This window comes from Aspergillus ruber, assembly GCF_000600275.1.
Source record: "Aspergillus ruber CBS 135680 unplaced genomic scaffold scaffold00050, whole genome shotgun sequence".
Taxonomy (NCBI): Eukaryota; Fungi; Ascomycota; class Eurotiomycetes; order Eurotiales; family Aspergillaceae; genus Aspergillus; species Aspergillus ruber.
The window spans coordinates 72,336-85,571 of record NW_024467346.1 but is presented as its reverse complement, the minus strand read 5'-3'; the positions used below and the strand labels follow the sequence as shown (position 1 = coordinate 85,571).

At 44.7% G+C, this 13,236-nt stretch overlaps 6 protein-coding genes across 6 annotated transcripts; 2 read left to right on the top strand and 4 right to left on the bottom strand.

Annotated features, from left to right (window-relative positions):
• Positions 1-1,515: 1,515 nt before the first annotated feature.
• On the bottom strand, positions 1,516-1,974 carry EURHEDRAFT_406939 (uncharacterized protein; the record flags this gene model as incomplete). The annotated part of the gene is made up of 1 exon (XM_040780492.1): positions 1,516-1,974. The coding sequence occupies one exon, from the start codon at positions 1,972-1,974 to the stop codon at positions 1,516-1,518; it is 459 nt and encodes a 152-aa protein (XP_040634101.1).
• Positions 1,975-5,052: 3,078 nt separating this feature from the next.
• EURHEDRAFT_417476 (uncharacterized protein) lies at positions 5,053-5,951 on the top strand. The gene is made up of 2 exons (XM_040783208.1): positions 5,053-5,127; positions 5,180-5,951. The coding sequence occupies exon 2, from the start codon at positions 5,215-5,217 to the stop codon at positions 5,749-5,751; it is 537 nt and encodes a 178-aa protein (XP_040634100.1). The 5' UTR covers positions 5,053-5,127; positions 5,180-5,214; the 3' UTR covers positions 5,752-5,951.
• Positions 5,952-6,167: 216 nt separating this feature from the next.
• Positions 6,168-7,153, bottom strand: EURHEDRAFT_527061 (phosphoenolpyruvate hydrolase family protein). The gene is made up of 2 exons (XM_040787007.1): positions 7,004-7,153; positions 6,168-6,936 (listed from the first exon to the last, which is right to left on the bottom strand). The coding sequence occupies exons 1-2, from the start codon at positions 7,089-7,091 to the stop codon at positions 6,185-6,187; spliced, it is 840 nt and encodes a 279-aa protein (XP_040634099.1). The 5' UTR covers positions 7,092-7,153; the 3' UTR covers positions 6,168-6,184.
• A 530-nt stretch (positions 7,154-7,683) lies between these two features.
• Positions 7,684-8,336, top strand: EURHEDRAFT_406936 (uncharacterized protein; the record flags this gene model as incomplete). Its single annotated transcript, XM_040780491.1, has 2 exons — positions 7,684-8,001; positions 8,079-8,336. The coding sequence occupies 2 exons, from the start codon at positions 7,684-7,686 to the stop codon at positions 8,334-8,336; spliced, it is 576 nt and encodes a 191-aa protein (XP_040634098.1).
• Positions 8,337-8,849: 513 nt separating this feature from the next.
• Positions 8,850-9,623, bottom strand: EURHEDRAFT_417475 (uncharacterized protein). Its single transcript, XM_040783207.1, has 4 exons — positions 9,549-9,623; positions 9,419-9,487; positions 9,201-9,354; positions 8,850-9,144 (listed from the first exon to the last, which is right to left on the bottom strand). Exons 1-4 carry the CDS (start codon positions 9,598-9,600, stop codon positions 9,027-9,029), a joined length of 393 nt encoding a protein of 130 aa, XP_040634097.1. The 5' UTR covers positions 9,601-9,623; the 3' UTR covers positions 8,850-9,026.
• A 305-nt stretch (positions 9,624-9,928) lies between these two features.
• Positions 9,929-13,208, bottom strand: EURHEDRAFT_417473 (uncharacterized protein). The gene is made up of 14 exons (XM_040783206.1): positions 13,066-13,208; positions 12,823-12,999; positions 12,530-12,771; positions 12,381-12,477; positions 12,131-12,332; positions 11,853-12,074; positions 11,592-11,788; positions 11,360-11,540; positions 11,133-11,309; positions 10,868-11,083; positions 10,624-10,822; positions 10,439-10,560; positions 10,223-10,328; positions 9,929-10,168 (listed from the first exon to the last, which is right to left on the bottom strand). Exons 1-14 carry the CDS (start codon positions 13,135-13,137, stop codon positions 9,955-9,957), a joined length of 2,424 nt encoding a protein of 807 aa, XP_040634096.1. The 5' UTR covers positions 13,138-13,208; the 3' UTR covers positions 9,929-9,954.
• Positions 13,209-13,236: the final 28 nt, after the last annotated feature.

Genomic DNA, 13,236 nt, shown 5'->3' with positions numbered 1-13,236 from the left:
AAAAGAGCCTTTGAAACAGGCCCCTAGCCGGTGGGAAGTATCGCGTAGATATTGCCAGCAGTTAACTTGGACGTTGCTCGGGAAGGGACATGGAAAAATTTCTTGCGATAGCTTTGAGCTGAGATTAAGATTTTGAAATATGTCTAGTATACCCCCCACCATCCTCGCCGCAGTAGAGTCGAACAACCTCACCCAACTCAAAATCACTCTTGATGTATAGAGTGCCCAAAAAACTCCTGAGTCCCCCAAGGTACCAGGTCAGCCCATGTACTCGTTTCAACCTGCCTTGGAAATTGCATTGAAATCGAGATATGTCGAAGTTGCTGATGAACTGTTGCATCGCGGTTGTTTGATCAGTCCCGGTACAATCCTTGCCTCTATCTATGCACCATGGTTATTGATTTTAATAAAGGACCGACAGATGCTGTCGTAGCCACGTCGGCTGGATGCACTGAGCAATCCGGATGGGATACCCGGTCATTCGAAGTCTTATCCAAGCATGACTGGGATGTAAACGAGTGCCTTGGGCACATTGCTGATGCCCTGATGTTAGTTCTTTCCTTTCATATAATATCACGATCTGGGTCCCTATCAACGATACAATAATGGCAGTATGGCGGTCGGTCCCAGCAAGCTCCTACTGGTCACATATCTGCTCAACCACGGCGCCAACCCCAACGCGAACCGTCGCGGAGAAATAAACTCTGTTCTTGAAACGGCCGCCATCTCTGCGAGTCCGAAGATTGTTCAGTTACTATTGAAGCATGGCGCTGAGTTCGTAATAGGAGTTCCCTTCACAAAGCAGCCAGCGACGGTCGACTTCAAGTCTGTCGTCTTCTTATTGATGCAGGGGATGATACTAATGCTATTCCGGATAACGAAGACCTCTTCGAGAATACCACCGAGCAGGATGATTGGGGGACACCGCTTCATGGGGCCGCGGGAAATGATCATACTGTGTGCGTTCATTTCTTGCTGGAGAGGTTTGCGAGACATGACGTCAGGAATCCAAATGACTTGACGCCTGGTGAGGTGGCGCAGCGGAGAGGACACGCTGAGTGTGCAGCTATTCTGGCTTAACTGGCCGGATTTGCAGCAACCGATATATAAATTAGATAAACAAAAAGTACCTCGAGTCGCTTTGGTGTCGAGGTCTGATAGGAGCGAGCGCCCTAGACCCCAATGACGCACAAAAGAGTCTTGTAACAACGTGAAAATTGATATTATTTTCTGAAACAACCTGGCGAACTTCAGAAGGAGACGCATGGCAGTCCCAACCCCGGCTCCAAGTCGTTATTTCCAAGAATATGACAGGCGAAAAGCCCTTGGCACTAGCGAATATGTTAGACATATTCTGTATTTTGAGGTCTTGCTATCCGAGAGAGACTTCAAATTCGATGGAAGATTTTCACGGGGAGGAAATGTAACAAACATAGCTGTTTCATCAACGATATATGAGCCTAAAACCAAAGCATCAAGCTCCAAGTATCATTTTGAGGGTATATTTAGGAAGTTTCATGTAGTTTTCTGGCTTATTCCTCCGCCAAAATTAATCGCCTCCAACTCCCGTACCCTATTCATGAACCAAGTATGAATATCATCCAAAGGCATTCCTTGTTGGGCAGCAAGAGCACGGACATGAGACCGGTCGTTGAGATAACTCTCCTGCAATTCTCCAATGAGTGCCTTCCTTTTCTCCTTGTTTGAAGCCTCCTTATCTATTCGCAGCCAGCCCGCCAGAAGTTCCAATCCGATGGGAGACTTAATTATCTCAGTTCTCGAGATTCTGTAGTCCTCGCATCGCGTTTCTCTCGTATCATAACCCAAGTCTGGAGCTTCAGCTGGGCTTCGAGTCGTCCGCTGGATGCTGTACCATGTCTCTAAATTTTCGCAGTCCGTTGGCGTGTCTTCCCCGATGATGCAGAGAACGTCGGGGTCGGATTCCGGAGATGTGTGCAGTCCCTGGAAGCTCATAGTTAGCAATATATTTGATTTATTGACGTTCAGGTACTCGCCAGTATCTCCTCTAACTGTGAGGCGCACATCAGGGTCACAATGGACCCTAGGTGGGGTGCAGCCCTGGGGCCCTCTTCTAAATTAAATTAGTAATATGCTACCTTGGATCGTCAAGTATGCCAACCTTTTTGGGGCCCGAAACATGCGAATATCGAGAGCAAGATGGACAAGAGGCTGTTGAATGGTTCCATTTTACGAATGAACGAATTCGGAGCGACTGGATTAATATCGATCAATCAAAGGAGTCGACGAGGTTATGGAAAACAGGAGAAAGATGTTTCAGCAAAGGCCTGTGGTTTCGTGTCTCTTGACATGGGTGGAAGATGGCACTCCAGTGAGGGTTGTATGCTGCGAAACACAGCCCTGAGATTGCCAAAGCCCTAATTTACCAGAGAAACTGAGAATATATCTCACAGAAATATAAAGCTGTGATACAATTTGAGAGTAACAAAAGTACAAGAGCCCCGTTTACCGTGAACAGAATAGATAATATATCTTACAGCCTATATGGTAATCATAGTATAGGTTACACGAACATGTTGAACGAGGCCAGTTCCCTTATTTAGCGCCCGACATTCAAACAATGCAGGGGTAAGCAGAATTTACAGGGAAGGGCGCAGCATACAGTTGGCTGCGTTTAGAACGCTTTGGGTATAAGTATATTTACGGCGCGTAAGTAGCAAACTTGCCTAAAGCAGTTTCTCATTCGCATTTGAATAAACACTTCATTCTCATACACAAATATAAGATGTCCTCGGAAACACTTGTGAATGCGCTAGTGATTGCTCTAAGCGTACCTCTCCTTCTATCATATCCCAGGTAGGTGGATCATACTTGTACTTGTATTGACCGGGAGTTAAATAGGTTATGGGATTGGAGAAGTCTTTCACGAATCCTTCTCCAGAGGGACACAAGAAGAGGTAGATCAACGCCTGCCTCCTGCTCGCGAGTTTAGGTTCCGTTCCTCAGAACAACGGCCAATCAAGTGATTTGAATATAACCAAGACTGACCCCGAAATAAACCTAATGGACAAGACCCATAATTACAACAAAACCTGGGCCGCTACCAAGGGCATACGGAAGGTCAGGCCGCATGACCTGCAAGTGTATAGAGAGACTTGGGCCGGAACATGCGGAACGGAAATTTAACCCCACGAACCCCATAGGTTGCTACCTCACCTTGTAGAGCATCCTCAAGGCCTATAATATGGATGCTAGCAGGACTAAGATTAAACGGTGGAAGGCTTCTCTCCTGGGGTTCCATGAACTCGAAGCAATTCACAAGTCTCTTTATGAAAAGAGGCGCGGCCAGAGGACCACCACGTGGAAATTTGCTATGCATGAGCTGGACAAAACGAGGGAACAAGGATAAGCACCGGTCTATCTACGAGTACACGAAGTGTCGTCATTGTGTTTTTGTTTTGAGCAAGTAGGGCCCGGTCCTCTTCTGCTGCTGGGAGAGCAAAATGATTCCGTGGATCTGTGAGTGACTGCCCTTATCAACCTCTCTTTTTCTTTTGGGGCACACATTGAGAGATGAAAAAGTGACCTTGGTGCTCGAATACGCATGGGGTTATACAGACTGACCCTTTGGCCTACCGCCTTTGGCAGGCGGAGAACCCCAGAACTACCCAGAATATCTGTCCTACCCAAGATAGGGCAGGTGTGACCTTTCTGAAATGGGCTGAAACCTCCTCTATCCATATTCGTCTTCACTGGTGGCAGCTGCTTGAGTAACTCAGATGGTTCAGCCAGCACTGGATAATATGGATTTTGGGAGAATGGAAGCTGGAATCGACCTGTGGTCGCCTCTGCCTCCCTAAGTATGCAGTCTTCAATGCAGAGGCTACCGTAGTAACTGAGGGGCTGAAGGCTGCCCTTAATAGTGCCCAGCCTTCCCGGTCACACAGAGCCTATACGTTTTCCTCGGCAATCAAGAAGTGGCACGTCAACTGCAGGGCCGCCCTAAAGGCCCTAGCCAGGGCTCCATCATGGCCTTCCAAGAAACTATAAATGCATGTCCGAGTTGCTCCCTTTGATGCCTGGCCATCACACCCGTACAGGTGCATGTTTGCTGGATCCCCGGACATGCAGGCATTACAGGGAACGAGAATGCCAATGAACAGGGCAAAAGATGAGCTAGGTCTACCCACAAACTAGCCGCTCTCAGACAAGACATGCCTGGGCTCGCCAAACTTTGAAGGAGGAATTCTGGCGACAATTCCAGTCTTTTTGAGCTGAGAATGCGCCACAGCAATATCAGGACCTCTCCATTGGCCTCAATAAACGACCTCATGAACTATCCATCCCCAAAGCCAATCTCGGCCAATTTCTTGCTGCCTGAACAGGCCATGGAGACTTTGCCCAGTACCATGAGTGTTTTGGACATGAAGATGCAAAGGTAGAATGCTCATGTGGGAGCCTAAAGACCTCCCATCACATCTACTACTACCGAAAATGCCGCAAGGCTTCCTTGTACCCATGGAAGACAGAGACAGGTTGATGAGATCCTGCGATCCAAGTCAGGGATAAAGGACTTTTATGAATGGCTTCAGAATCCTCACTTCTACCTGAGAATCTGCCCCCTACGTTGATCAAAATCCTTTTCTCTCCCTCCTCACGTACGTCCATTCCTGCGGCCCAATTTCCATCTGAGCTCCTGCGCGGGAGTGTTGCCAGCGTACACGATAGAGTTAGCTTAGCTACTAGATAGGCGATTTTGCTTCGCCCGTCGTATGTCCTGATGAAAGTTGAGATGGATTAATAGCTGGTCCGATTACCGAGGCCGACAGATCCCATCTGTGGTGTCTATAGATATCAATGCCCACCCTCCGTGTAATCTAAATTTCCTCTTCATATATAGCCTCGTGCAGTCCGATAATCGACTCCCCGACTTTCCCGACTCGGAGTTAACCGCCTTATTGGCTTATTCGTTTCACGAACTTAATGGACGAAAAGGTATCAAAAGTACTAATATCATGTGACTGCTGCAATTACCCCACGTTCATCTCATGAGATGAGAACCTGCATTTATGTTCTGACTCCAATTTTTTGTCTCCAGTGTGCAGCTTGATCTTACAAACACCCGGGGAATCGACGATAAAACATATCGTAAGTGGAATGATTCTATCTACTTTGCCTATGGTTCTGACACTACTAATAGACACGCAATACTCTACTCCCCAAATACGCGTAGCAATGTTGGTTTCTACCACAGAAAGGGACAAGTGCCTTACCCCAACCCACACCAGCAACTCAGACGAAACGACTAGCTATACGAGTATAGGCATGCAAGAACTGACATCTGATGCCAAAACCCTTCCGTTCAAAGACATGACATTCATAATCCGCGAACCCAGAACCAAACGTGTCATCTGCCTCAAGGAAGGTTCACCGATGATGGTACACTTAGACATATTTCACTATCAATACAATGTTGCGAGTCACTGGCATTGTGTTGAGAACGAGAAGATGTGGCTTGGATTTTACAACGACGTTTCAGGCACGTATCTCGGGCATGACAGCAAGGGTCAAATTAGAGCAACGGCGACAAAGCATGATGCGTGGGAGTGGTTTTGTCCACGACAGCATCCAGATGGCGGTCATCTACTCTTGATAAAGAACAATGATGGTTTCTCGCCGATAAAGATCGGGGAAAAGAGAAACATGGAGTTGGTGGTCGATAGTCAGAGACGGGAAGGGACCACGTGGGAGTTTATTAGAATTGACACTTGATCTTAATTTATGGCCTGATCATGTGTTCGGCGAAGGAATCCTGTAAGACTACATTAAGGTGTATGTTAATGGCTTAGTCTGACATAATTGGGCTGTATTCTGTGCCCAAAAGTTCTCTAGATCATCATTTATATACATTTACGAGTATCAAAAGAAACTTATAAACCCACTATGCAGCTATGCGCTCCAACAATCTCTATACCACTGGAAAATGATGCGTAGATCAATCATATCCTGTTCCTCCCTAACACGGAGCTTCTATTGGGGATTATCGGAGCAGAGGGAACACCATTCTCAGCTGCTAGCCTCTAGATAGGCTTATAGTCGATAACCAAAGCTATATATCAAATGCCTTGTATTGAGACCGGGTATAGCAAAGCTCTTCGATCATGACAGGTAACTCCTCTAGTACAGCTGCTGAATATGTCACAAACTACCCCTTCAAGCCAATCTTTTTAAACTCGGATATGGTGTCCTTAATGGCTACTTCAACAGGAAGTCTCTCCATTGAACTAGCCCCGTAGAAGCCGTGCAAGCCCTGCACCTGACCCAGCACGAATTTCGCATCTTCCGGGGAAGCAATTGGCCCACCGTGGCACAACACAATTACATCTTTATTGATTTTCACTGCCACATCCCGTATGGCCTGTATCTCCATAACGCATTGCTCCAACGTCTTTCCGGTCTTCGCCCCGATCACCCCCGAAGTGGTCAGACCCATATGTGCTACCAGAATATCCGCTCCAGCCTTCGCCATAGCTTCAGCCTCCTCCACATTGAAAACATAGGGCGTCGTGAGAAGGTCCAACTCAGCCGCCTGCTGCACCATCTTCACCTCTTTGCTGTACCCCATCCCAGTCTCCTCCAGGTTAGCGCGGAACTGGCCATCGATCAGTCCCACAGTAGGGAAGTTCTGCACACCAGCAAATCCCAACTCCTGCAACTGCTTCAGGAACCGGCGGATATGCTTGAATGGATCTGTACCACAGACACCCGCGATCACGGGGGTGTTTTGAATGATAGGGATGACTTCAGCAGCCATTTCGACTACTACCTCGTTGGCGTTGCTATACGGCATTAGCCCCGCGAGACTTCCGCAACCCGCCATGCGAAAACGACCACTGTTGTAGATGATGACTAGGTCTCCACCGCCAGTCTCCACCGATTTGGCAGAAAGGCCAATGCCTGATGGTAGGTTATCAGCCAAACTGATGGGCAGAGAACCAAGGGGCGGGCGACAACAGGTACGTACCGGTTCCAGCTCCAATGATAGGCTTTCCATTTCCAATTTGACGGCGCAGGCGGGCTAGAATCTCACTGCGACAGGTAGGTGGTGCCATATTTAAGGAAATGGAAGTTTGTATGTTGGATCAAGTGTCCAAGCAGAATAAAAGGTAGGAAGGTACGTTATGAACTGAGATCAAGGTGGTACCGGCATGGTCATTTGGCTCGGTGTATAGCCCTATTTATTGGTGAGTTCTCGAGCGACGTACGCAATAGGGCTGTGGCGAGACAGTGTGTGACAGATATGGATATTATTCTGTCGTTCCACTCGGAATGGTGGAGTGCGGACTTTAAACTGCGGATGGCGGAGATATTCAAGGAAACAGCCTCCAAGTGCGGAGACCATGGCGGAGATAACTGGGACGGCTGTCGAGTGACTTCACTCACGGAAAATCGTCGAGGCAGGAACTGCCGAGTCCAATTTTTCCAGATTATCAAACCCATCCCTCATTTGTTTAGATATTAGCTTGATAGAAATTTAGCCATATTTTTATGGTGTATGAATTAGGGCTAGCGGGTCAAGGGTGGAACTTGGGTTATTGTAGGGGTCGGAGAGGATGAATACTTAACTAGCATCCCATAATCAGGAACTTCAGATCTACCTGCCTCTATTTTGGCTCACTTTGGTTCCCTCTCTATTCTCCCAACATGTTGGGACCATCCACCACCGCACCATACCAGGATGGAGATAAAATTGAGGCATGTCCGGACAGTGACTGTATCGAGCAGCTCAAGACACAGGGTGTCCAATTCCAACCCCCGCCCTTGCCCTCCATGCATCGATCCTTAGCTAATTCTTGGCCGTTAGGATTGCTCTCCTTCGCCACAGATACATTCCTGCTTTCCAGGCTGGGGGTGCACGCCCGAAGCATCGAGCAAACCAACATGGCCATTGGAGTCTTGCTGTGCTTTGGCGGTATCAGTCAATTTCTCTCGGGAATTATGGAGTACATCAACGGGAATACGGTGTGCTGACGACAGAAGTTTTTCGGGACGGTTACTAGATTGGTGTATATGTTGATTGTTTGTCTATCTGTTTACAGTTTGGAACCACGCTCTTCCCGTCTGATGGAGCGTTCAGTCTCAACTTTGCCATGAGTATATGTCCTTCCTGTGACCAGAGATTCGGGGCTGACAAATATTTAACAAATATTTCTACCTGGAACTGGTATTCAATCAGGTATACCTCGGAACTACTCTTCCCTGTGAAACGGATCCCTCTAACCCAGCATCCAGCCTATACCGATGCTAGCGGCAATATCCAATCCTTTTTCTACGACGCTGTGGGTGCATACTGCTGAGCCTGGTTTATCCTGTCAGTCATCTACACCATTGCGGCTATCTGCAGCTCGTGGGTCTTGTTTATGACGCTGTTATTCCTGGACGTGGAGCTTTTGTTGTTGGCCACTGGATACATGGTAAGCAGTGACAAGGTATTCGTTGCCGGGAACTCGGCAGGGTTTTAGTGGCATCTGCAGCTGTCGGTTTTTTAACCTGATTCTCCCATCTCTATCTAACAAGTGGACCGACAATGATCTCGTCGGAAGATTGGGCTGGCTGCGCCGCGCTTTGGTCGGATGTGACCGTTGGATATTACCACGTTTCGCATGGACGGCGGCCAGTAGGCTAGGCTCGACTCAACAATACAAGTGCACGTTTATGGGATCATCTTTGGTTCATTGGAATTACCGTTCTTGTTATTTCGCATCTGTTGTGTTGACCTTTGGGCATCCTACTCTGACTGAAACCTTTACTGGGCTCTATCGTTTAGGATTCTTTGATATTCTCTATAAAATCTAACTATCGATTTATGTCGTACTTCTCCTGATCCGATCTGTTTGAAACATAACAACTAATTCATCAGCGTGTAATAGTACAATCTACAATACCGATGTTCATAGGTAATTCCTGTAGTTGCACAAATGATATCTAGGTATACCTTAATGTATTTATATGTTAGAAGCCCTCCCTACACCCAAGACTTAACCCGCTTATTTGGCACTCTCCCCCCATCTCTCCAGGTTGACAGTTGCTGGCTTTCGTCCAGTCCGCGTGATAATCCATTTCACCTCTTGACCGGACTCGTTAACTTCCTGATGTTCAGCATACCTGCGCCATAGTTATCTATCACACGCTCTGTACTCTAGCAACGATGCAGATCTTACGCAGGAATTATAGCGAAATCACCGGGTGACAGGTCTTCTCGACGCTTTCCCCCATCAAAAAAAATGCTACCGTAGCCATGTGCGGCATACACAACAGTGTCCTGGTCGCCGTGATGGTGCACTGCAGAGCAGGAATGGGGCTGCGCCTCCATCACTGGATGGCAGGGTCAGGGCTTGAATTCCCAGACAATTGGTCTATAACCAACGGCGAGACAAACCTAAAGAGCATATCTTGTCTGATTTGTCGATAATTGCGCCTTTCCGGGCCATGCCTTGTGTCCATCCTCCTGTTGAGACGCTTGTATTAGCATGCGATGCTTTGAACCTATCGGGCGCGTTCATTGTTACCGGTTTGCTCGTCGAGCTCCGACGCCCTTGTTACTTCGACTGTGTTGGCCATTGCGATTAGTTTCTCAATTGTGCGGGTTGTTCAGGTGTCTCCGCTTTCTTATATAGATTACAGAGTCGTTAGAATCCACGAGCTCAACTAATAGTGCTGACGTCACTGGTGACCGGGTTCTATTTAATACCACTCGGCCGAACAGGTTACAGGTAAGCCGCCCCTTGGAGAAGGTCGGGTGCCCCCAAACTGATCATGTGATTAGGCTAGCGGATCACATGTCCGGTACCACTTATATTTTTAATTACAGCGCACGTAGGCTTTTCAATACATAACAGACTTTATTTACTCCTAGCTAAGCAAATGTGGTGTAAGTACTTTTAAACCAGTTAATAACTACTTGTCAGATAATATTTAGAGCATCTCACTATTAACATTTTGTAACCTTGCCCGCCTTTCCATAAGCTCTAGCTCTTTTTCCTCATTTTGAAGTTGTTTCTCTCGTACCCGTTCCTCTTTTTCCTTTAACTGAAGCTCAAGTTCTCGAAGCTCTATGTTTTGCCGCTGTTGCTCAAAACTTAATATATTCTGTGACGAAACCCGACGAAGACTTTGAGAAGATATCGAACTGTTTATCAAGTACTTAGTAACCCTTTTTAAAGTGATTAAAAAACAAACTCACCGACTGCTACCTCGACCTTGAGGCTGTGAACAGGATCTCCTTTGTCCTAATTCAGGCTCAGAACTAGAAGAGAAACATGTTGATGAACGGCGGCGTTTTCGTGATACTAAGTAATAGTTAAGTGGTTTGTTAGCAGTTAGAAAGTGGTGAATATAATAAAAAATAACTATATATATAATGTATGAGGATGAGACATGCGGTGATATATATACATACCTTCACGGGCCATATGTCTTAAATAATTCGTCTCCATATTTGCTGTTCGATATGAATGATGAATATTAAAATCAGTGCGATTTATATATTGGAGAATGTCTTGCCTATCCAGCTTTGCAGAGCTAAAAAAAAAAATGTTAGCAATTATTGCTTAACCAGTTATCAACTGTTTATTAAATACTTACTTTTGGATTGCTGCTGTCAATGTCAACCACCTTCCTGCTGCATTAGCCTTATGATGAGACTGTTCAGCTGAATTGGTATGATTCCGAATAGAATCATAAATATAGACAGGAATACTAGAGCAATATTTATTCAGCCCAGCCTTGATAACTGGTGATTTCTTATGCGCCGCCCATGCTTGGACCTTTTCATTCTCATGTTCTAAACAGTTAGTATCCAGTTAATGGCCAGTTATTGAGTACTTACCAATTAATAAATTGCATAGATGATCATAATCATCTTCTGACTTGCAGTCAATTAAGCCAGCCATTCGACTCCATACACCTGAGCTTTTATTGGTACTCCCAACTGCTTCAGTGATTGTACGAAAGAAGTGAACCCGGCAAAATATAATGATTCCTTGTAACTGCCATAATATTGGTCGGTGAAGAGGGTCAATTTCTTGAAGATATTGGCCAAGTCCTAAGTAGTTAGCAAGTAGATAGTAAGTACTTGGTGATTGATTATATACCAGTATATTGCTTTGTATCCATATCCACGATAATTCCATATATTCCATTGGAATGAATGGAATTGAATTCAACAGACTGGCCAGTCATTCTTTGAACAAGAGTAAATACTCTTGTAAATAAAAGATAATAGCCTTCTGTTGTTTCCTGATCGGTAAAAACACGCAGGAGTGTGATGACTATATTTTATAGTTAGTAAGTATTGAATAAGTGATTGATAAGTGCTTACTCTTTCCATGCTCAGGTAGATAAGTTGCGAACACAACCTCATTCATTCCCTTTTGTCGAATGCGCTTATAGGACATATCAACTTCAAAGGAGGTTAATGTACTTAAAAGCCTGATTTGTTCCTTAAAGCCACATAGAATCATAGTTCCATTGGGGTCACAGTATTTTTCTTGAATATATTCCTATAGTTAATTAGTTATCAAGCAGCTAATAGGCAGTTATAAAATCCTTACCTTTATGAATGGATTGGTATTATACAAATATATTACCCCATTGAAGTTTTGACCAGCTGGATAAGAAAGAAGCCGCTGTTTTTGAATAATAGCAGAGATACGATCAGTGTTTGAAAGTGAGGCATGGATTTCAGCTGGTGTTGATGCATTATATTGCTGGCAAAAGGCTTCAAGCTCTGGACTTCGCAAGAATTGAGCTGATAATCAGTTAGTTACCAGTCTTTAAGCAGTTCCCAACCACTTATAAACTATTTCACATACCTAAAGTCAGGCTGGGGTTTCTCATCTGCTTGATAATTCTTTCAACCCCTCTGAGTATTAACTCTGGTGGTTTGTGTGGAGGTGGTGGAGGATGTTGATGAATTCCATGAGATGTAAAAACTATAAAAGGACAGCTTTGAATGTCAACTGGTACAAGTGCAGTAAATATAACACCGCACTGAATATGCTCCAGTTTACCAGGTCCTTGGACATGATCAAAATCTAAGTAATATTTAGGTACTCTGTAACTGCTTGCCAATCACTTTCAAAGTACTCACCACAATATTTTCGCCGTGATGTTAAAGGTTCAATCACACCACATTCTTCCTGGGATGGTAGAATTGATTCATTGAATAGTTGCTCCAGAAAATAAAGATCCATAGAGGTGTAGCCTTTCACTGAGGTATAATAATGCTTCTGCAGAAAGCTTGATGATGCATTTACACATCCAATGTAGGGATGATAATCACCATTCACATCCTTTAAACTAGTTAGTGAGTACTTGTAAACTACTTATCAACCACTTACAGGATAGAAATGACGCTTGAACCTGGGTGTGCAGGAAGGCAATGTTTCAAGACAAGCATGTCCTTTCTGAAAAAATGCTTTTTGTGAACGGTAAAAACTATTTTGTTAGTACTTAGTGAGTACTTAACAAGCAGTTAGAAAGTACTTACCTATATGCATTCCGCTTCTGAATATCATTCTCAACAAGATCAATGTTCTTGCGAATATTCTGGATTTCTGCCCATGCCACCTCATCCAACGAAGTATGATATAAGGTGCGAAGACTTGGCTTTAAATATTCACATACTAAAGCCCCAGAGCATTTCCAGATCCATTTTTTAACAGAACAGTTTAAAAATGTTGAGTTGATATTCTTCTTCACCCCACGCGCACTTGCTCGAGAATATTGTATCTAATACTAATTAGTTTATAAGCACTTGAAAAGCACTTGGAAAGCACTTACATCCTGAACTAAACTCTCAGCTTCTTCTTGTGATCGGTCATTAACAGCAACAACATAAGAGTATCCATTCATATCCGACCTTGGATATTCAGGTAGGTCATCCGTATATTCAAGATATAAAGTTTGAAGTGGGTTTGACTTTGCATTTATTAGTTGTATAGGAGCAGTTGGGTTGTCCTAAGCAATTAAAAATTAGTTAATAACCATATTAAGGTAACTGATTGTTCTTATATTATTACTAACTTCCTCATGATTTTCTTCAGTAAAAATATCTTCGATATCATCCCAAGTAGTAGAGAAAGTTTCAAAATCCATAATGAAACTTATAAAGTACTTGATGAGTGCTTGATGAGTGCTTGAAAAGTAATGTAGAAAATCGTCGGCTAGATATAAGAAGAAGGAAAAGTGAATGTG

Excerpts from the sequence above, each read along its gene's own strand:
- EURHEDRAFT_417476 (XM_040783208.1), top strand. The coding sequence starts at position 5,215 with ATGTTGGTTTCTACCACAGAAAGGGACAAGTGCCTTACCCCAACCCAC.
- EURHEDRAFT_527061 (XM_040787007.1), bottom strand. The coding sequence starts at position 7,091 with ATGGCACCACCTACCTGTCGCAGTGAGATTCTAGCCCGCCTGCGCCGT. Across the intron at positions 6,937-7,003 it reads TATCATTGGAGCTGGAACCG|GCATTGGCCTTTCTGCCAAA; the intron begins GTACGTACCTGT and ends ACCTACCATCAG.
- EURHEDRAFT_417475 (XM_040783207.1), bottom strand. The coding sequence starts at position 9,600 with ATGGCCAACACAGTCGAAGTAACAAGGGCGTCGGAGCTCGACGAGCAA. Across the intron at positions 9,488-9,548 it reads GGAGCTCGACGAGCAAACCG|GAGGATGGACACAAGGCATG; the intron begins GTAACAATGAAC and ends GCGTCTCAACAG. Across the intron at positions 9,355-9,418 it reads AGACAAGATATGCTCTTTAG|TGATGGAGGCGCAGCCCCAT; the intron begins GTTTGTCTCGCC and ends CCTGCCATCCAG.
- EURHEDRAFT_417473 (XM_040783206.1), bottom strand. The coding sequence starts at position 13,137 with ATGGATTTTGAAACTTTCTCTACTACTTGGGATGATATCGAAGATATT. Across the intron at positions 11,789-11,852 it reads AAACCCCAGCCTGACTTTAG|CTCAATTCTTGCGAAGTCCA; the intron begins GTATGTGAAATA and ends ACTGATTATCAG. Across the intron at positions 10,169-10,222 it reads CAAGGTCGAGGTAGCAGTCG|TTCGATATCTTCTCAAAGTC; the intron begins GTGAGTTTGTTT and ends CTTGATAAACAG.